The sequence below is a fragment of the Rhinolophus sinicus genome, chromosome 16 (genome assembly GCF_057876585.1).
Source record: "Rhinolophus sinicus isolate RSI-liver-muscle chromosome 16, RSI-T2T, whole genome shotgun sequence".
Classification (NCBI taxonomy): Eukaryota; Metazoa; Chordata; class Mammalia; order Chiroptera; family Rhinolophidae; genus Rhinolophus; species Rhinolophus sinicus.
In genome coordinates, this window is record NC_142516.1 from 52,821,010 (window position 1) to 52,843,388 (window position 22,379).

General features: G+C 36.6%; 2 protein-coding genes across 7 annotated transcripts in view; one reads left to right on the forward strand and one right to left on the reverse strand.

Moving 5' to 3' along the window:
- RIC1 (RIC1 partner of RAB6A GEF complex) overlaps window positions 1–6,769 on the forward strand; it is a 96,914-nt gene extending 90,145 nt beyond the window's left edge. For all 6 annotated transcript variants that reach the window (XM_019727155.3, XM_019727157.3, XM_074330459.2 and 3 more), the window contains 4 exons: window positions 781–972; window positions 3,277–3,454; window positions 3,619–3,807; window positions 4,645–6,769. In XM_019727155.3, the coding sequence (XP_019582714.3) occupies window positions 781–972; window positions 3,277–3,454; window positions 3,619–3,807; window positions 4,645–4,933 (848 nt within the window). In that variant the 3' untranslated portion in view covers window positions 4,934–6,769. The remainder of the gene's footprint in view (window positions 1–780; window positions 973–3,276; window positions 3,455–3,618; window positions 3,808–4,644) is intronic.
- Window positions 6,770–9,798: 3,029 nt separating this feature from the next.
- ERMP1 (endoplasmic reticulum metallopeptidase 1) overlaps window positions 9,799–22,379 on the reverse strand; it is a 43,986-nt gene continuing 31,405 nt past the window's right edge. The window contains exons 13-15 of the mRNA XM_019727154.3: window positions 21,887–22,002; window positions 13,434–13,597; window positions 9,799–13,307 (exon numbers count right to left, since the gene is read on the reverse strand). Coding sequence (XP_019582713.2) covers window positions 13,143–13,307; window positions 13,434–13,597; window positions 21,887–22,002 — 445 coding nt within the window. The 3' untranslated portion in view covers window positions 9,799–13,142. The remainder of the gene's footprint in view (window positions 13,308–13,433; window positions 13,598–21,886; window positions 22,003–22,379) is intronic.

Here is a 22,379-nt window from a genome sequence, read left to right on the forward strand (position 1 = left end):
ATTTTACTCCAAGTATTTAGACATTTTGCTATCAGTTGATATTTAAAGAAGTTTTTGTACATCAGTTGGATCATCCACCATTTGACCAACAGTGTAAATAAAGTAGAACCTATGTCTTGAAGACTTATGACCTTGAAGTCTAATGAATAAATCTAACCATTTGTTGTCTTAGATTAGCAGCAATTTGAGAATTGGCTGGATATAGAAGCTACCACACTTATCTTATTGTGGGTAGGAGTTTGGGAATTGGTTAGTCATAGACCTCAAAATAAGCTAACTTGTGACTTACCTGACAGGATTCATTTCAGAGAAATGCATTTTTGAGAGCCCATCTAAACTAGGGGAGGACAAAGTGAAACTGAATTTGATGAAAGAAAAATCAAAAGATAAAATTTTTCAGTTCAGGTCTTTTAAAGAAGATTGTTCTAATTATTATTACTTAAGAAAATTCAAACGAAAGCCTTTCATTATAGCATTTGGAAATTTCATGTCATCTTAAGACCCGAGGAAAGTCACTGAAAAGATGAGCAGAGTAAAATTTTTCCATTCTAATAAGATACATGACGATGAGTGCTAGATGGCATTATGTATTATATAGTCCATTTTGTTACAATCCCACATCCCTGGGCTGTGGGTGGGTGATACAGTGTAGGAGAGTAATTGGCTTTGAACTCAGTATTGGGGGAGTGGGGAGAGAAGCTGAAAGAACTGAATTGGAAATGGCAGTGTATGCATCCTGAATTCCCATTTTATGTCTTTGTTTTTGGACATACCTTGCAGTGGGAGAGCAGCTATTAAAGTCTCAGTCAGCTGACCCTTTTTTAAACCTTGAGATAGAAGCTGGTGTCTCTAATGTCCAACGAAGTCAGAGCTGGCTCAGCAACATTGGTCCCACCCATCATGAGATAGACACAGCCTCATCCCATGGACCTCAAATGCAAGATGCCTTTCTGTCACCTCTAGCTAATAAAGGTAAATGTCATTTTAAACCCTAGCTCTTCTTCAGTTCCTCTGGAAGAACGTTTATGTGCTATAGCACTTCAGAGATAGAGCTTCGTTCACTCTTTTCTTTCAAGATATGTTCTTGAGGATTATCCATTAGTATCTGCTCGAGAGGTGGATAGTTACTAGAACAAGACCAAATTGGCCTTGATTGTATCTCATTTGACGTAAAATGAAATAGGTAAAATCTTCTTACAGGTCAGCACTAATAGATGAAATTTTGCAGTCGATTTTAATGATACAGAAACTAACTTTGAACCTCAAGTAAGCAAAATGTTATCCACATAAATATTCCATTCTGTATCATAAAAATTGTACTCAGTTACCTTCTTTGTTTATTTCATTGATAAAAATTTGTGCACATTTTCTTTTTCTCCTCTAAGTTCCTACTTAGTATCCTTAATTTTGCCTCTTAGCCTTCAAAATCTGAAATATTTACTATCTGGCCCTTTACCAAAAAAATGTGTGCCAACCTCTGCTCTTACAGTAATGGGTAAGTTACAGATTTAGGAAGTTTTAAAGTGATTTATGTTGCTTATGTTTATATAATTATAGGAGCTTAAGTAGCAATTGGTCTCATTTTCTGCAGTTTTCTTAATGGCCAGGTATTCACCTGAAGTTTGATTTTCAGTCTGTCATCACTGTTACCTGAGTTTCTCCTATATGGGGAGGCTTAGAGCTGCCATTAATTTTTTTATTAATTGTGGTAGACTACACGTAAAATTTACTATCTTAACCGTTTTTTAAGTGTACAGTTCAGTAGTGTTTACATTCACATAGTTGTGCAACCAACCTCCAGAACTTTTCATCTTGCAGAACTAAAACCCTATACCCATTTAATAACAACTCCCCATTCGTCCCTCCCCCAACTACTGGCAGCTACCATTCTGTTTTCTGTCTCTCTGAATTCCCCTACTTTAGATACTGTGTGTGTGTGTGTGTGTGTGTGTGTGTGTGTGTGTGTGTGTGTGTGTGGCATCATGCAGTATTTGGCTTTTTGTAACTGGCGTATTTCACTTCGCATAATGCTTTCAGAGTTCATCCCTGTTGTAGCATACACGGGAATGTCCTTCCTTGTTAAGGTGGAGTGATATTCCATGGTGTATACACATTTTGTTTATCCATCCATCCATTGATGTACACTTAGGTTTCTTCCACCTTTTGGTTACTGAATAATGCTACAGTGAACATGGGAGTACAGACATCGTTTTGAGATTGCTTTCAGTTCTTTGAGGTATATACCCAGAACTGGGATTGCCAGATCGTATGGTAATTCTCTCTTCACTTTTTTTTCTGTAGCAGCTGCACCATTTTGCATTCCCACAGGCACTGACAGGGGTTCCAATTTCTCCATATCCTCACCAACACTTATTTGCTGGGTTTTTAAAAAAATATTAGCCATCCTAATGGACATGAGGAGGTACCATTGCTTTTTTAAAGAGATCATTTCAAACATTTAAAAAGTTGAGATAATAGTATAATGGATCCCTTGCTGCCCCCACCCCGCCATGTATCCATCATCCAGCTTCCATTATCACCAAGTCATGATCAAATTTGTTTCTTCCACTTCCCCCTCCTGTTTTTGAACCAAATCCAAAACGTGCTATATTTTATCTGTGAATATTTCAGTATGTATCTATCTCTAAAAGGACTTTAAAAAAAACTAACCCATAATACCATTATCATTCCTCTAAAAATTTAACAATTCCTTAATACCATCAGATATCCAATAAGTATTCAAATTCCAGTTGTTTCATAATGTCATAATTGTTTTTTATGGCTTGGCTCAAAATCTAAATAAGGTTCCTACTTTGTGATTATGTTTTTAATTCTCTTTTTAGTGATTGTTCCCCTCTCCATCTCTTTTTTTTTTTCCTTGCAATTTATTCACTGAAGAAACTTGCTTCTGTGGATTTTCTCATAATGTAGATTTTGGTGATTGCATCTTCATGGTTTAGTATAGCAGTTTCCTCTGTATTTCGTGTAAATTGGTAATTGACTCTAAAGACTTGATCAAATTATAGCTAGATTTTTATTTTTATTTTTTTAGAGGCAGGCCAGGTAATATAGCATGACACATAATGCCTGGTTATCTCTCTAATGATTAAAAAAAAAAAATCTGTTTCTATAACATGGGAATTTTAGCAGTGTATTGAACATTTTTGGTTTCATAGTATTGCGAAATCAACAACTGAGAAATAGCCAATATTTAAAATCAAAGGAAAACATTTTCTACGTCAAGCTAGTTTATAACTTTTGGCACTTCTTCATTAGGTGATGAATGCAGTATTGGCTCAGCCACAGACTTGACTGAAAGTAGCTCCATGGTAGATGGGGACTGGACAATGGTGGATGAAAACTTCTCCACACTCAGTTTAACGCAGTCAGAGCTAGAGCACATCTCCATGGAGTTGGCAAGTAAAGGGCCTCACAAATCCCAGGTCCAGCTTCGGTGAGTTTCTCAGCATTCTGAAAGCACAGAATGCTTACTCAGGATATATGGGCAAAGAAGGAACAGGGGCTACTGTCCTGATACTGATTGCCCTTCTGAACATCTGTCGAGTCTACTGAACTCCAGATTTCCTTCTCATTTATTTTGTTTCTGTTTATATGTAGGTATTTGCTACACATCTTCATGGAGGCAGGATGTCTGGACTGGTGTATTGTCATAGGCCTGATTCTTAGAGAATCCTCAACAATCAACCAGATTTTGGTTATTATCCAGTCTTCAGAGGTAGATGGAGAGATGTTACAGAACATAAAGACAGGGCTACATGCAGTGGACAAATGGGCCTCCACAGACTGGTAAGTGCGGTTTCCTTAGGCTTGTTTCTTGGCTGTCCTTTGGTGAATCCTTTCCTTTCACATTAATGCTTAGCTCTGGTTCGTTTATTTAAAGATTTTTAGGTTGGTCGAAATAAAAATGCTTTCATATGTTCATTTTTAAGGCTGTTTTCTTTAGTTACCATTCAGTACCAGCCATTTACATGAGTAATATCCAATGAGATAGTGTTGGTCAGTTTATAATGGGAATGCATGTCACTGACTTAAGATTGATGCAGTACAAATGATCTCATAGTGAACACTGGAACTTCAGATTTATAGTTCTCTAGAACTGAAGATAATAACCTGTCTACTTGAAAAGGTAAAAATTTAAGGTCTAGGTGAATTTAACATTCCATAGCAGTTTATTAGCAAGCCCAAATTAAGAGTGGATGGGAGTTAAGAAAGAGCCTTAGGTTCTAGCCGTTTGTCACCAATTATTTGTGGATTTGGGGCTTCCTTTGCTTGGATCTAGCTTTCCTTAGTTGGCAGATTCATTTAGGTTTTTGCAAGTCTAAAATCCTGTTGGTCCTTACACTGTAGAATATGATTTTTAATTTTAATACTAGATAAAGAATGTCAGTCTTTGCTTCTAGTGCTCAGAAATTTAAGATTCATACTACTGCTGTTTGTAGCCCCCTCTGTGCTGGCCAGGGCACCTCAGAAGCCTTTCCTCCCTACCTCCCTGTACCGCCTCCTCTCCCCCCAAAATCTGTCATTGATCTTATTGTATCAGTGTATAGTAGGAATTTATCCATAATACTATGGAGCCTTTTGAATATTGCAGATGAGAACTAATTTCCTTTTTCCTCTCCTTAGTCCTGGATATAAGCCATTTTTAAACATCATTAAGCCACAACTACAGAAGCTCAGTGAGATAACAGAAGAGAAGGTCCAGCCTGAAGCCTTCCAGCCAGTAACTGTGGGTAAGACTCCTGAACAGACCAGCCCCCGGGCAGAGGAAAGCAGGGGCTCCTCGGGCCATGGAAGCGTACCCCAGGGTGAGGTCGGAGGTGGCAGTCTGGTCAGCCGGAAAGAGGAGGACACAGCCCGAGCAGAGGAGGAGGAGCCTTTTCAGGATGGGACTTACGACTGTTCTGTGTCCTAACAACAGTGGGGTACATCACCACGGGCAGTATTAACTAATCAGCAGTGTGCAGCCGAGGACACTGTAACTAGTTGGATGATTTAACCAGGGAGAGAACTCAGCTCAGAGACTCTGGTAAGGTATTACTAAATCTTAACTAACTCCTTCTCCTTTAAGAAATCGCCTTGACTCCAGAAAAATGTGGTATCAGAATAAATCATCTTTAATAAAAAAAAAAATTTAAGCTGCAGTGGAAAGTAATATAGATTATAAAGGTGTACATGAGAATATTTTGGTTTTATTCCTAAAGATTGGTAGCTCTTAAACCATAGGGATTGTTTTGCCCCAGATGAGCTTTTTCACTACGTATAGCTTCTTAGATGTTTTCTGGCTCAGCGTATGTCCAGACTGTTTTTCAAAAATAAATGCTAAGGTGATTGCTGTTGCCCATCAGGTACCTGAGCTCCCTGTAATGCCCCCTGGGATCGAGAGCGCTGGCCTCTGTAACTGGGCCTCCCAAGCAGATGCCTGCCCTGGCGAGCATGTGCCAGTGTGATGGGACGCGCTCCGTAGCTTTCCAGCCTGTGAAGTCCCAGCCCTGAGTTGATGGGAGCTATTTACTTGTGAGTTGGTGTGCGAGCTTGACTCCTGTTCTATCAGTATGGTCAGTGGTGTGAGGGGTTCTGATCAATAATGCTCTTCGATACCACTGAACTATTTTGTATCAAAGAACTTTATCTTTTTGTGAATACTCTTGTGTAAATATACTCAAAGGCACTGTTCATATTTTTAGGCCTTGTATTATAATTTATAAGGTTCTATGCTGGATTCTGCATGGCTTTCCTCACTCTTGGAATAAAGAGAGCGCTCGCTCTTCTTTCCAGATATAAGCAGTCTTCATAGAGGAAGGAGACAGCTTTATTGGCTTGGTCATAAAGTAACAGAAATGGCCACACTGATCATGAAATGAAACAGGTTTTGTGCAAATTAATGTAGTTTCTTATTTATTGCTTTTGTAAATTGAATAAAAATGGAGTTTTATGTAAATAGATTGCTGAACCCTGTATTATCACTGCTAATTAAAAATTAGTATATAAAGAACGCATTCTTCATTGTAACTTTTAAAATATTTTATGTATTTCTAGATATGACTTAAATTTTAGTTTTCATACATTATGGAAACATAACTACATACTCTTTAATTGCTTCAGACTGAACACATATCCACTGTATGTACTTCTAATTATAACAGTATTAATTTAGATAGCTTGTTTGTACTGTGCAATTTGAACAAAGGAATGCAATGTTATTTTTTACAAAAACAAACTTGTTTATTTTTATAACAATGTATTTGATGCGGACCAAATCCATACCACTATGTAAAACAGCCTCTCTTCGCATAGTGCAATTACAATTTAAAAGTAAAACTTGGTCCTCTATCATTGTTTTTTAAAGTAAATGGCTAGATTAGTTCTAGCCAGGTTTCCTTGAAGGGAAACGCAAAACCATTTTGAAATTGATTAGTTCAAAATTCATCAAACTTTTAAATTATTGCGTTTGGTAATTTACTATCACTTTTTATATTACAAGTGCAATAATTTCACATACTGAAACTCCTGAATGGGTGGAATATGTGATTATGGGTCCCTGGTCCTTCTGGTGCTACTTTTATTTAAGGCTTTGTTTTAAACCACCTTTCCCTAAATCTTTAAAAAATGTTTCCATGTGAGTACATGCAGGCCAGTGAGAAACTAAATTGAAATTTCTTCTCCTGTTCTAGTCTATTAGGAGAAGAACTAGATTATTTTTGTGTTTGGTGTGAATATTCAGTCAATAAAAATGATTTACCATTGTAAACAGCTGTGATCTTTTCAAATATCCTACTGTGCTGCTGAGTTCATCTTGCACCTTTCAAAGCAGGGCCCCAAATAAGTTAACTGTATTCCTGTGGTTAATGCAATAAATGAATCTTTTCTTCTGTAAAATACTTGTTTTTCAGCTAATAGGAATGGGTGGCCCCAAGACAAAGGGAAAAAAAAGGCAAGTTTATGGGAAATTTCTCTTTGGTAATTTGTTAGATATACTTTAATTTTTTAAAATTCGTATTTTTATTTTACCTTGTTTGATTCACATATCAACTGTTTAAGTCATAATTTTAACCAGTGAATTTAAATATTCAGTATAACTATTTGAAGTTGAAATTATTTGCTAATACCAAAACAAGAAGTCATTTGGGGGTGGAGACAATCTTTGCATATAATTAAAGTTGCTGCTACTGCTGTAATGTGTTTTTTTTTTTTTTTTTTTTACTTGGTACAGGGCAATAAAACCATTATACCCACGAACTTTTGTTTATTCACCATCTCCGTTTAACAGCAAAAAGTATATGTATTAAAAACCACCAAAATATTATTTTGGTTATATAATTCCAAAGAATTATGTAGAATTTTTCGTATGAAGAAACTTAGAAATCCTGACAAATTTAACATTTGTTTGTATGCAGTTATTTAGAATAAATAGGAGCATTGAGAGCTGGCAGTATCCTAGGTGCCTGACAACACGAGATTGAAGCAGGTAGTCCATGTTAATAACATACAAAATGTTCAAAATATAATGAAAAATGATATAAAATCATGCATACCATATGATTTGCACCAATTTTATATGTAAGTGCAGAGGAGACTAGGAATCTCTAATAGATGGAATTAAAAATGATTTTGACTTTTTCTTATTTTCCTGTATTCCTGAATCTGCTTTCTGTCTCTGGATTTGCCTATTCTGGACATTTCATGTAAATTGGATCATATAACATGTGGCTTTTTCTGTCTGGGGCTTCTTTTCCCTTAGCATGTTTTCAAGGTTCATCTTTGTATATCAGTACTTCATTCCTTTTTAAGGCTGAATAATATTCCATTTTATAGATATACTACTTTTGTTTTATCCACTCAGTTAAGGGACATTTGGGTGGTTTCCACTTTTTGACTATTATTCATAATGCTACTGCGAACGTTCACGTATGAGTTTCTGTGTGGACATGTTTTCAGTTCTCTCTAGAAGTGGAAATGCTGATAACTGGTTAATTTTTTGAGGAAATGCCTAACCGTATTCCAAAGTGCCTGTGCGACTTTACAGTCCCACTAGCAGTGGAGGAGGGTTGCAGTTTCTACCATCAAGACTTGTTATTGTCGTCTCTGGTTATAGCCAATGAGTTAATGTATGAAGTGGTATCATAGATTTTGAGATTTTTGTATTTCCCTGGTGACTAGTCTTTTCATATAATTATTAGCTATTTGTATATCTTGGTATAAAAAAAATGTTCACATCCTTTGCCCATTTCATAATTGGGTCATTTATCTTTTTGTTGAGTTGAAGGGTATTTTATGTATGTTAGATACTAGACCCTTATCAGATATAGGTTTTCCCCACTGAAAGTAGAGTGTTCCTATGAAACCTTTCATAAGCCGAAGTGGCATAAAGCATAATATCCACCACTTTCTGAAAAGTTTGCGTTATACCACTTGCCTTTTTTGAAAGACCTACGTTAGTACAACTTTTTTCATAAAAATTGAAATCCTCTTAGGATTTCTTTCAGTTAGCAAAACCAGGTACTAACAGGTATGTTTTCTTCTGACTATAAGAGTTTTAATAGTTTTAGTTCCTACACTTAGGCCTTTGATCCATTTTATTTTTAGTATGTGGTATGAAGTGAGGAAGTCTTTGTTCTTTTTTATATGTGGATATTCAGTGTCCCAGACTATTTACTAAAAATTGTTCCCACTAAATCGTCAAAAATCATTTGACTATAAATGTATGGGTTTATTTCTGGACTGTTATTTGTACTACATTGATCTATAAGTCTATTTGTACTTTGTAGGAAGTTTTGAAAGTGTGAATTGTGAGTTTTCTGAAGGCTGTTTTGGCTATTCTGGGTCCCTTGTATTTCCATATGAATTTTAGGATCAGCTTGTCAGTTTCTGTGTGTATGCACACAAAAGGCACATGGGATTTTGATAGGGAGTGTAGCCAATCTGTAGACCAATTTGGAGAATGTTACCATCTTAATGTTAAGCTTTCCAATCTATGAACATGGGCTGTCCATTTTTTTCAGCAAGTTTTATAGTTCGCAGTATTCTTTTGTTCTTTTGTTAAGCTTATTCCTAAGTATTTTATTCTTCTTGATACTATTGCAAATAGAACTGTTTTATTTTTGGATTGTTCTTTGTTAGTGTATAGGAATACAGTTGATTTCTGTATATTGATATTGGATCCTACAACACTGCTGAATTCATTAACTGTGATAGTTTTTTGTAATTTCCTTAGGATTTTCCATATGGACAATCATGTCGTTTGCAACTAGAGTTTTAACTCTTCCTTTCTAATCTGGATGCCTCTTGCCACATTGCCCTGGCTGGAGCCTCCAGTACAGTGCTCCATATGAGGAGCCCGTGGCCATCCTTGTATTCTTCCTGATGGTAGGGGGAAAGCTCCGTCTTGCATCAGGAATTAATGTTAGCTGTGAGTTTTTTCATGGATGACCTTTATCAGGTTGAGGAAGTTCCCATCTGTTAGTGTTTTTATCATGAAAAGGTGTTAGGCTTTGTCAAAAAACTTTTCATGCATTTATTGAGATGATCGTAGATGATGGTTTGTCCTTTATTTTGTTAATATGGTGTATTGCATTCATTGATTTGTCAGGTGTTAGACCAACGTTGCATTCCTGGCATAAATCTCACCTGATCATAGTGTGGAACCAAACTTGAAGAAATTAGCAACATGTTATATATATTTTTACAAATCAAATAAGGCAGTAGTAGTATCAAAAAAATATACTGATGTACTTCAAAATTGGCTAGGATATTTTTTAAATAAAAACAGACCAAGAGGCATAAGTGCATTTTGGCTTTATTGGCCCTAAAAGGTGGCGAGGTGTATTAGAAGTAGTTGTTGTTCAGCTGTTTCACCTTGTTCTGAACTGTTTTGAGAGAATTCACTCAGAAAGTGAAATAACTTGCACAGGGATGCGGGTGTTCTTTATGGGGTTGCTGGTGGAGATTAGAGTGAATAGTGGTCACTCTCCAGCTGAAAGATATTTCTTCTTCCCTCCCTCCTACTCTTAGCTGCCAACAAAAGAACATCCATCTTTATTAGCGCTTCAGTGATTTAAAACTCTTAAATATGCTGAAGCTCAACATTTACCCAATAATAGGTCATTAATTTCTGTGTAATTCACATGCACAATCTCATTACACAGCAAAAAGGATTCCAATTGAAGTAAAATAACATTTCCATGTTGAGTTCTTTACTCACATGAGCCAGCTAGGTCTTTTAACAAATTTTTTTAAAAGAAGGCTTTAAAAGGCTCTGTAGACTTGAAATAACCCTTCAAATATAAGGCTACAGGACAATTAATAAAGATCTGTTTTTCTGTTAAAGATACTAAGACATTAAAAAGTTTATTTCAGTAACATTGTAAGGCAACAATTAATCGTCAGCAAACCGGGGAAAAGAAATGGACAGACATAATCATTCTTCCCAAAGCTTCATGAGTCAGGAGGCTGGCTTATGGCCCCCCTCAGTGACAACATTTTAAGAATCTTATCATGATTATTATTAATATCTGCTAAACTGTGGAAACAAATGCTTCATGCAACAATCATTCATAGGTCTGACATTGTAAATTTTAAGAAAGAACTTATTCAAAATCACAATTCTTTACTTTCCCTGAATGTGCAGTATTCTGCTACTTACATTTAAATTCTGTAGGAAATAACCTTTTTAGAAATGTTATTCAAATGATCAGATACTGAAAGAAAGAAAAACCTGTAAGTTCTTTAACCTCAGTGATTACTTAGTAACAAAGCTTTGAATATTGTAATTTCTTAACCATTTGGCATTAAAACAATCTCCCAGGATCTTACCCACACCTAGAGACTAGTGAGCATCTTGTTACCCTGCATAATATCAAAGCTTTATAATGCTAAAGAAACCTGAAGACAAAAGAGAATTGCAACACTTGGATTTTGCTTTTTAAAAAATTTCTAATAATCAGTTTTAGATTAACCACAGGGACAGAAATATGCCTGTACAGTCATCCCTCAAAATCCACAGGGGGTTGGTTCCAGGACCTCCTTTGAATACCCAAATCCTGGATGTTCAGATCCCTTATATAAAATGGTGTAGTAGTATTTGCATATAACCTATGTCCATCCTCCTGTATTACTTTAAGTCATCTCTAGATTACTTATAATACATAATTCAATGTAAATGCTATGTAAATAGTTGTTAATACTGTATTGCTTAGGGAATGACTAGGAGAAAAGTTTGTACATGTTTAGTACAGATGCAACCATTGTAGCCACCTACATAGTACATGTCAGCAACAATGTAACATTTTTCCCAAGTATTTTCTATCCGTGGTTAGTTGAATCTGTGGATAGGAACCTGCAGATATGGAGAACTGACTACATTTTGAAATTCACTGAGATATTACTGTGTCACCACCACAATTAGGATTCTATACAAGCTATAAACACTGCAAACTGTATGTACCACCTGACACATTCAGAAATCCTCTGGCCTCACAGATAAATAGTAGGAGCCAGATACCTGAAGCACTTGAGACGAGTAATACATGGTTTCTACAAAGTCAAGAAAAAAGGAATGGTTCCAGTGTCCGTGCGTGTCACAGCCAGCACACTACCATTCAGCTCTGGCGGTAGCCCTGCTGTGTGGGGGGGGCCAGTCAGTTTTTTAGAGAGTCACAAATCAGGCAGGCAATGAGGAGCATGATTAAGAAATCATTGTATGTGACACACAAGCAGCTTCAAGAATTTCCTCCTGTGATATGCTTACTATGTTCTTCCTATTAAGATGGATCCAAATGCCAATTTTTAAGTTTTCACTATGGCTTTTCTTTAAAATGTTCTTTTTGGTCTATGTTTACTAAACTCAAAGTTCGTCCAAAAAATTTTTTAAGATGTTGTTTGTTTGTTTGTTTTTTACATTTCTTAATGGAAAAAAGAAAGCAAAATTTACCACTAATGTCACCAAACCCTTCCACTGCTGTGATAGGCCTCACAAGCTAAACAGCCATATTCTTCAAAATGAAAAGCACCTTTAAATCCCAGAACTGTCATTATGCAGGATCTGAACCCCAACAGCTGTACATAGTGATCTCATTCCAGTACAAGCCACACCTCAAGTCTCAGGAAAGCCAGCCCTACTACAGCTAAGTTACTGAGAAACCAATCTGTGGCTAAGAAACAAGGACCCTATGCGTCAATAAAATTACGCCCTAAAGAATTAACCGTGGATAACAGAAAACTCAGAAACAAACTGTATAAATATAAAATGCTCAGCCACTCCCAACCCCCCTGCCCCGGAATAGCCACCACAGGACCTCAGTGCTGGAAGGAAGGTTATATACTTACACAATCTGAACCAAAAGAACCTGTGAAAACCCACAGAATATAGCTGGACAGATGTTCCTCTTCTCAAACTTGTAGAGAGGGCGGACAGGTAGGTTTCAGAGGGAAACGGGCATTGAAAACCTCAGCAAGGCATCACCATGATGCATCTTGGTGACCAGCTGTCAGAAGGCCAGGCGTCACCAATCAGCACATGTTTGCCCAGGAGGGGTCCTGGGCTCCAGTAGAGATGCAGCGACCTGCGAGAGGCTGCCTGAAGAAGCACAGCTCCCAGCACAGGCTGGGTCCTCGAAAGCCCAGTGGATCTTCCCCGGTGCTTATGGTAATAGCTTGCTGACGGATAGCTTTCTAGAGACTATCACTCGAGTGGATGTGGTTTCTCCCCACCATCCACTCACACAATAAATGATCTTGGGCTTTAACTGGAAATGTCATTTGTCTCATTAACAGTGGTCTCACATTATCTTCAGCATCTTTCATGATCCTAAGGGGACAACTATTGAAGTGGTTTCTTGGCTTTTGTCCTTAAGGGCTTATAAAGTGACATGTTAGTGTAGTGGCAGTACCCACATGTGCTTATGTGCCAGAAAACTGGCATTTTCAAGTGTCAAAAAGGCCATGCCTCACTGCCCCCCGTGTAACCGTGACGGTGCTCGGCCTGGAGAGTGGTGGTGGCCCTCAAAGCTCTCTGACAGTCTGCTCATTAAAATCCACCAACTTACGTGACAAATGTCCATGTAGCAGAGGGAGAAACCGTGGCACAGGAAGTCTCCCCCAGACACGTACTCAGCTCATCCACAAGATTAAAACACAAAGAGATCGTAGGTGCACACCCAGGCCGAGGGAAACGTCCAGTCTGGGAACTTGTCCTTCAGAGTATCCAGCTGGGAGGATCTCTTGTCTTCCCCAGAAAGATAGTGGGCAGCGAGGGCCACGGTGACTATGCCCTCGGGCTGTTCTTCCGAGACCTGGGAGAGAAAATTAGTTAGTGCTGTACTGCTAAGACGGCAGAATACTGAGTCCAAGTATTTGATTCTTGCCAAATACCACTTGGGAACCTGATCAACGATACAGCAATGCTGGGAAATTCCCACCTGGACTTCTATCCAGAACTGCCAGGCAGAGGCGTAGAGTCCATGGGAGTAAAATACAAAGTAGTCTCCTCCTTTACTTGTGACTGGGGTGCCATTGCCAAGAGACCACTGAGAAAGTGTTGACCCTTTGTGGGTTCGAACATAGAATGACATATGGCTTGGTCCTGTAACATAAGAGGAAAGACAGTGGAAACAATTTTTTAAAAACCATCAATAAGAAAAGCAATTAACCCACAACCCAACCAGACTATGAAGTTCATGCCTTTTATCACTTTAGACGCTCACCGCAAACCTAACGGGAGTTGGCCAGTTTGGACTTTCAGTGGGTTGTAAACAAGTAAGTACTGAGGTGCAGCTGAAAGGCGCAGAGTCTACAATGAGAAAACCTGGGCTTACGCCTTGGCCCTGTCATTTAAACACAGAAGAACCTGGCACTCATGAGAGCCTTTCTTCAGAAATCTAGAGAATAAGCGTCATTTAACCGAGAGAGAACTGCAGAAACTACAGCAAAAGAAGATAGTGGGGATTTTAAAATATCCAAATACGAATACTACTAAGACACATATTGAGGTGAGGGTGTAAGACTAATGTACAAATGTTGCATGTAATTAACAGAGAGGGAAAGAGGAAAGTATTAGCAAACTGTTGTATAGGCTAACAGTTAAAGAATGCCGTTAAAACCTGTCACACAGATAGTAAAAGGTTAAAAACAGGTGATCCAAGCAAAAGTAGAAACAAGTACCAGAAAATACTTTTTAATTAAAGAGCAAAGAAGACACTTCACAGAAAAAGGAGTAGAACAAATAAAATACAATTATAAAACACCGTGACAAAGTTCAGACCAAATGCATCACTCATAAAAATAAATGTGAATAGGGCAGGCAGTTGGCTTAGGTGGTTAGAGCGCATTGCTCATAACACCAAGACCGCTGGTTTGATTCCCACATGAGCCAGTGAGCTGCGCCCTGCACAACTAGACTGAAAACAACAACTTGACTTGGAGCTGATGGGTCCTGGAAAAAAACACTGTTCCCTAATGTTCCCCAATAAAAATTAAATAAATAAATAAATGCTAAAATTCCTTTATAATACCAAAAAGCAAGTACCTAAATGTAAACAAATAAATTGAAAAAATAAATGTGAACAGACCTAACTCAGCAACTGAAAGAAAAAAAGTCTCAAGTCTTCAACTTGACTCACAAAGCCAGACCTAATGATATACTATATTCAAGAAACACATTTGAACAGATTTAGAAAGGGTAAAAATAAAGGTATGAACAAAGGTATTTCAGGCAAATAGACACAATTTAAAAAAAACCTTTGATATCAGAAAAAAATAGAACTCAAGAAAAACAGACTTTAAAAGAAGACACTTTAATACTAAAAGCTCTAATTCACAATAATAATTAGAATTCTGTGCACCAAATAACATAGCAACTACTTATGAAGCAAAACTACAGGAGATTCAAGAAGCACACACACAAATAAAAAACTAAAATTCCACTCTCAGTACAAGACACATAAATTGAACAAAAAACAATGAAGAAAAGGATATAAAAATGATCAGTGAAGTAGACCCCTATCAAACTTTACATGCTGGTAAGACAGGATATATCTTCTCAAGTGGGCATGAAACATTCATAAAAATAAAATACTGGGTCACATAGGAAACATAAGAAAGTCCTATAAAATTGAAATATTACAAATAACACTGATCATAATTCAATAAAACTTGAAATTACCAACAACAAAACAGCCTTCTACCTGGGCATAAAAGGCCTTCTGTTTATGACTCATGGATGAATGACGAAATAAAAACAAAAATTACAGAAATTTTTTTAAACAAATACTACATATCAAACTATTGGATACATGTAAAGCAGTGATAAGAGGAAAATCTATAGCAATAAACATTTTGTTTCAGTAAAAAAAATACAATAACAAAATGAACAACAAAGTAAACAAAAAGAAAGCACAAGTTAGGAAATACAGATAGAAGCTAAATCAATGAAACAATAGAACAAAACAGACCTACCTTAAACAATCGAATCTTTTTTTTTTTTTTTAAATGAACAAGACCCCACTAGCTAACTTGGTTAAGAAAAAGGCAGGGAGGGAAGGGGAGTGGAGCAAACACAAGTATGCAAAAAGAAATAAAAATAAACAAGAAATTTGTAAATCACACGTAGCTACTTTGCAGACCTCTATACTCATAAATTTGAAAACCCAGATGAAATGGATGCTTTTCTAGGAAAATACAGGTGACCAAAACTGAAAACAGCTATAAGACTTAAGCAGAGCAATTTCCCTAGAAAAAGTTAAACTACCCAACAAATAAAGCACCAGTCCCAGGTGGCTTCAGAGAGGAATTCAAGTCAACTTTTCAACCAAATAGTTCCAGTGCTCCATAAACTGTTCCAAAGCATTGAAAATTAAGGAAAATTTACCCATTTTCATGATGTATATAACATTTATGATGTTTTTATATTTATAATGTATAACAAATCTGATAGAGTACCCAAAAAAATAAACAAGAAAAACACACATGTTTCAATATTATTCACTGAGTACTGATACAAAACTTCTAAATAAAATATTAGCAAACATCCAACATCACATTAATAATAAGCCATGACATGATGGAATATACCATATTAAAATATCCAAGGAAGAAAAATCCTCTGATTATAGAAAACTAAAAAGAGCCTTTCACAAAATTAAAAACCAATCCTTTTTTTTCATTCCTTATTTTAAAAAAAAATCATGAAATCACAAGTGATGAATGCTTGCTTAACATGACAAAAAATATTATACCTTAGTCCTGAAGCTAGTATCTTACATAATGGGAAAACACTAGAGACCTTTGTACTGATACCAAGAATGAGGCAAGAATGCTATTATCTGAACTGTTCTACACAAGGCTAGAAACATGAGCCATTTAGACAAATCAGTTAGAGGCATAAGAATTGGTAAAGAAGAAATGAAAACTTTGCAGATGATAAGTAGTTAACAAGCTATACCTGAGGTCTGTTTTGGTATGGCTTTCAGGCTAAGAATAGCTTTTATGTTTTGAAAGTGTAGTGTGGTTTAAAAAATCGACAACAAAGACATACTCGTATAGCAAAGCCCAAAATATTTACTATCTGGCTCTTTAAAGTTTGGCAATTCCTGGTATACCTGGAGAACCCTGGAGTATCATGATTAATTCAAAAAATAAAAGATTGAGGTAGCAAGATTTAAATTGACATACAGAAGTCAATTGCCTTCATAAAAACAAAATAAAACCAGTTAGAAGACATACTGGTAGAGAAAACCCCAATTATAATAGCAACAAAACCTAGATGAGGAAAATTTTATAACACTACTGACAGACACAAAAATAGATTTGAACGCATGAAAGACATTCCCATGTCACGAATAGAATAGGCTGACTCAACATTATAATGTCAAGTTCTCCCTAATTTATAAATTTATTATTATAGTCCTCAAAATAGCAATAAGCTTAATATTAGAGTTAATACTAAAGTTCATATGGGAAAACAAATACACAAAAATATCAAGATAAATACTGAAAAAAGCTACAAAGGATCGTAATACTCCCAACCATTAAACTAGAAAGCTTCTATAATTGAAAGTGAGGTAACTGGTGCACAAACACACCTACACACACACACACACTTAAAAAATTTTTTTCCTGATTTCTTGACATTTGTAATCACAAACCAGGGGTGGTAGATGTGCAACTTGCCTGGCAGGAACCTGAATTTTACTGGAATTCTCCAAATTTTGCATAAAGGATAGAGAAAGATCTATGCTTCCTTTTTACAGGCTGGTGATTAAATAAAATTAGAAAACTTACTGGCATGAAGAGGAAAACCAGGTGCAAAATAAATTTGTTTCTTATTAAATTTAAAAAGCCTAGAGAACAAAAGTATTCAGCTTCAAAAGTGTCAGCTAAGGCATTTAATTCCCATAATTCTTCATTCTATTGGTTAACTACCAAAAAGAATCTTGATGTCTACCTCACGCTATACATAGAAGTTAATTCAAGGGGCGGCCAGATGGCTCAGTTGGTTAGAGCGCGAGCTCTCAACAACAAGGTTGCAGGTTCAATTTCCCCATGGGATGGTGGACTGCAACCCCTGCAACTAAAATTGAAAACGGTGACTGGACTCACAGCTGAGCTGCGTCCTCCACAACTAGATTGACTTGGAGCTGATGGGCCCTGGAAGAACACACTGTTTCCCAATATTCCCCAATTAAAAAGAAAAAAGAAATACAGCAGGTCCTCAAATAACATATTGTTCAGTGTTTCATTATAACACTGATGAGAAAATAAAAAATGGATTCCTGGCTGGGGGCCATTGTCTGTATGGAGTTTGCATGTTCTCCCCATGTCTGTGTCGGATTTTTCTGGGTCCTCTGGTGTCCTCCTACATCCGAAAGACGTGCATATTAGCTTAACTAACTGGTTTGTCTAAATTGTCCCAGTCTGAGTGAGTATTGGGTGTGTATGTGAGTGCGCCCTGTGATGGAAAGGCATCCTGTCCAGGGTGGGTTCCTGGGAGCCTGGCTCCCTGAGCTGCCAGGAGAGACTCTGGCCACCCATGACCCTGAACTGGAATAAGCCATTTGGAAAATAATTATCTTACTTGTTTTTATCAATCTTTCTTAAGTGTGTGTATAGCTCATATGTATTTCAATATTTGATATCCTAAGTGTTTTGGGTCTTTATTTAGACGTTTGGTGATGTTTTTGTGACCAGAAACATGCCACAAGAACTTAACTCATTACCCTATTGTAAAACTGGTTTTGTTACACGTCTTTTTGTTTAAAATCACAGTTTCCAAGAACCTATCGACAATGTTAGTGAGGATTTAGAGCAGAAATCAATGAAATTAAAACAGCAAATCAACAGAGAAAAATCAATGAAATAGAAAACTGGTTCTTTGAAAAAAATCAAAAAAATTGATAAGCCTCTACCCAGGCAAACTAAGGGAAAAAGGAGAGAGAGAGAAAAAAAACCATAAATTACTAATCTCAGAAATGGAAGAGAAGACATTACTACAGATCCCATGGACAGTAAAAGGATCATAAAGAATATTATGAACAACTCTGTGCTCACAAATTGAATAACCCAGATGAAAAGGACCAATTCCTTCAAAGGCATAATCTACCAAAAGCTACCCAAGAAGAAATACACAATCTGAATAGTCCTATATTTATTAAAGAAATTGAATCAATAATTAATGACCTTCCAAAACAAAAAACCAGGCCCAGCTGGATTCACTAGTGAATTCTACCAAATATTTAAGGAAAAATTATACCAGTTCTCTGCAACCTCTTAAGATAGAAGCAGAGAGAAAACACTTCCTAGCTAATTCTATGAGGCCAGTGTCACCCTAATACCAAGACCATACAAAGACATTATAAGAAAACTTACAGACTAGTATCTCTCATGAACATAGATGTAAAAATTCTCAACATAATATGAGCAAATCAAATCCAGCAATATATTTTGTAAAAAAAAGAATCATATACTATGACTAAGCGGGCTTTATTACAATTATGCTAGATTAGTAAGTAGTTCAATATTTGAAAATCAATTAATATAATCTATCACATCACCAGGCCAAATAGAAATCATTTGATGATATTAATAGAAAAGCATTTGACAAAACCCAACATCCATTTGCAATAAACATGCTCAGCAAACTTAAAATAGAGGGGAACTTCCTCACCCTGATAAAGAACATCTACGGAAAATCTACAGTAACATCACATGCAGTTGGTAAGAAACTAGAAGCTTTCCCACTAAAATGAGGAACAAAGCAAGGACATCCACTCTTACCACTCCTTTTCGAAATCATACTAGGAAGTCCTAGCTAATGCAGTAAGAGAAAAGGAAATAAAAGGTATAATGATTGGGAAGAAAGAAATAAAACTTTCTTTGTTTGCAGATGATATGATCATGTACTCGTATGTAGGAAATTCAAAAGAATCAACAACAAAAACTAATATACAATATAGCAAGGCTACAGGATACAAGACTAATATGCAAAAGTCAACTGCTTTCCTATATACCATCAATGAACAGTACTAGTTACATTAGCACACACACCACCCAATGAAATACTTAGGTATAAATCTAAGAAGAGATGCACAAATCTATTATTAGGAAAACTACAAACTCTAATGAAAGAAATTGCACAAGATATAGGTATTCCATGTCATTTAGGAGTCAATATTGTTAAGGTATGATTTGCCCTCAACTTGCTCTATAGATTCAGTGCAATTCCAATCAAAATGCCAGAAAGTTATTTTGTGGATATCAACTAACTGACATGTGGAAAGACAAAAGACAAGCAATATACTGAAGAATAAGGTTGGAGGAATACAACTACCCAACTTCAAGACTCACTGTATAGCTGTAGTGGTCAAAGCAATACAGTAATGGCAAAAGAACAGAGCACTAGCTAGATAAGCAGAACAGAACAGAGAGCCCAGAAATAGACCCACACAAATATAATCAACTGATGTTTGACAAAGAAATAGGCAAGTCAGTGGAAACAGGATGGTCTTCAACAAATGGTACTGGAACAAGTGGAAATCCACCTGCTAAAGAAATGAATCTAGACACAGACCTTACATCTTTCATAAAAATTAACTTAAAATGTAGACCTAAATATAAAACACAAAATTAAAAAACTTCTAGGAGATAACATTGGAGAAAAGCTAGAGCCCTTGGGTGTGGCAATGATTTTTAGATCCAATACCAAAAGCAAGATCCATGAAAGAACATTTAATTAAGCTGGACTTCATTAAATTTAAAAATTTATGCTATGTAAAAAAAAAAAAAAAAAAAAAAAAAAAAAAAACCACTATCAAAAAAATGAAAGGACAAGCCAGACTGGAAGAAAATATTTGCAAAGCACTTACCTAACAAAGGCTTTATATCCATACCTACATAGAACTCATAAATCTCAACAATAAGCAAACAACCCAATTAATAGACAATAGATCTAAATAGACACCTCACCAGAGAAGTACACAAATGTCAAATAAGCATAATGAAAAGATGCTAAACACGTATCATTAGGGAACTGCAAATTAAAAAACTGAGACACCACTGCGTATCTACCAGAAAGGCTAAAACCCAAAACACTACAGCACCAAAAGCTGATGAGGATTCAGAGCAACAGGAACTCGCATTCACTGCTGAGGAAAGCAAAACAATGCAGCCACTTTGGAAGAGTTTGGCAGTTTCTTACAAAGGTAAATATAAGCTTACCATACAAGCCAGCAGTTGTGCTCCTTGGTATTTATCCAAATGAGCTGAAAACTTATGTCCACACAAAAACCTACACACAGATGTTTATAGCTGCTTTATTCATAATTGCCCAAAACTGGAGGCAACCGAGTTTTTCAGTAGGTGAATGGATAAACTGTCGTGCATTCATAGTGTTATTCAGCAATAAAAAGAAATGAGCTATCAAGCCACTAAAAGACATGAAGGCACCTTACATGCATGTTGCTAAATAAAAGAAGCCAATCTAAGAAGGCTACAATCAGTTTGATCCCAGCTATACGGTATTCTGAAAAAGGCAAAACACAGAGACATTAAAAAGATCAGTGGTTGCCAGGGGAGTGAAGAGAAGAGAAGGATGAGAATAAATGGAACGCAGTGGTTTTCAGGGCACTGAGTCTATTCTGCATGACACTGTATGATACATTTGTCAAGCCTCCCAGTATTACACAACACAAAGACTGAACTGAACCTCAGTCTAAACTAAGGACATTAGCTATTAGGTTGGTGCAAAAGTAATTGCAGTTTTTGCAATTATTTTTAACCTTTTAAACCACAGTTACTTTTGCACCAACCTAATAATATTAATGTATCAATACTGGCTAATCATTATAAGAAATGTACCATACTAATGCAAGATGTTAACAGAGGAAGCTGGAGGATGGGGCCACATGGAAACTCTGTACTTTTGTTCAATTTTTGTGAAAATCTAAAACTGCTCTAAAATACAAAGGCTGGGGCGGCCAGATGGCTCAGTTGGTTAGAGCGCGAGCTCTCAACAATAAGGTTGCCGGTTCAATTCCCGCATGGGATGGTGGGCTGCAACCCTTGCAACTAAAGGTTGAAAACGGCAATGGGACTTGGAGCTGAGCTGCACCCTCCACAACTAGATTGAAGGACAACCACTTGGAACTGATGGGCCCTGGAGAAACACACTGTCCCCCAATATTCCCCAATAAAATAAATAAAATAAAATAAAAATAAAATACAAAGGCTGTTAAATTGTCTTTAAAAAATCATAACCAGCTTCAATTGCTTTTAGAAACACTAAGTTGCTGGCCACTATTACAAATTTGAGGAAAAAAACATACATTCTTATTAAAATTTGAAGAACTGAAGGCAGGAAGAAAAAACTCATGTGACTTACCTGTTGCTTCAAAGGTCAGCTTTATAGAATCCCAGGGTGTCTGTTCTTTGGAGACAAGTCTGAAATGAACAGGATCTCTTGGGGAAACCTCTGGGGCAGGAAGATACCAGTTTTTCCTATTTGGAAAGGAATTCAATATTTCAATGATATTTAGGATGCTTTATTAGTTGATAGCTACTCATGGAAGTGTTCAGAATATATGAAACACATTTTGGGGTATGAAACTAAACTCTGATGGGCATAATAAACAACACCAAATCCTCTGAAGCCCAGGTTACTGCATAATCAAACCTCAAAGTCAAGAATAAAGGGTCCTAGGTGACCTTGATTCCGCTACTCATCCTATTTCTTCTCATCTAATCCTTCACTGCCAAACCATAAAAACTTCCCAGATCAGTGAAGGGGGCCACCCTTTCCAGCGACTCAGATTTCAACAGGAAATACTTCTTGAATTTGAAAACAGCAAAGAAACCGAACTTTTGTAGTGATAGAA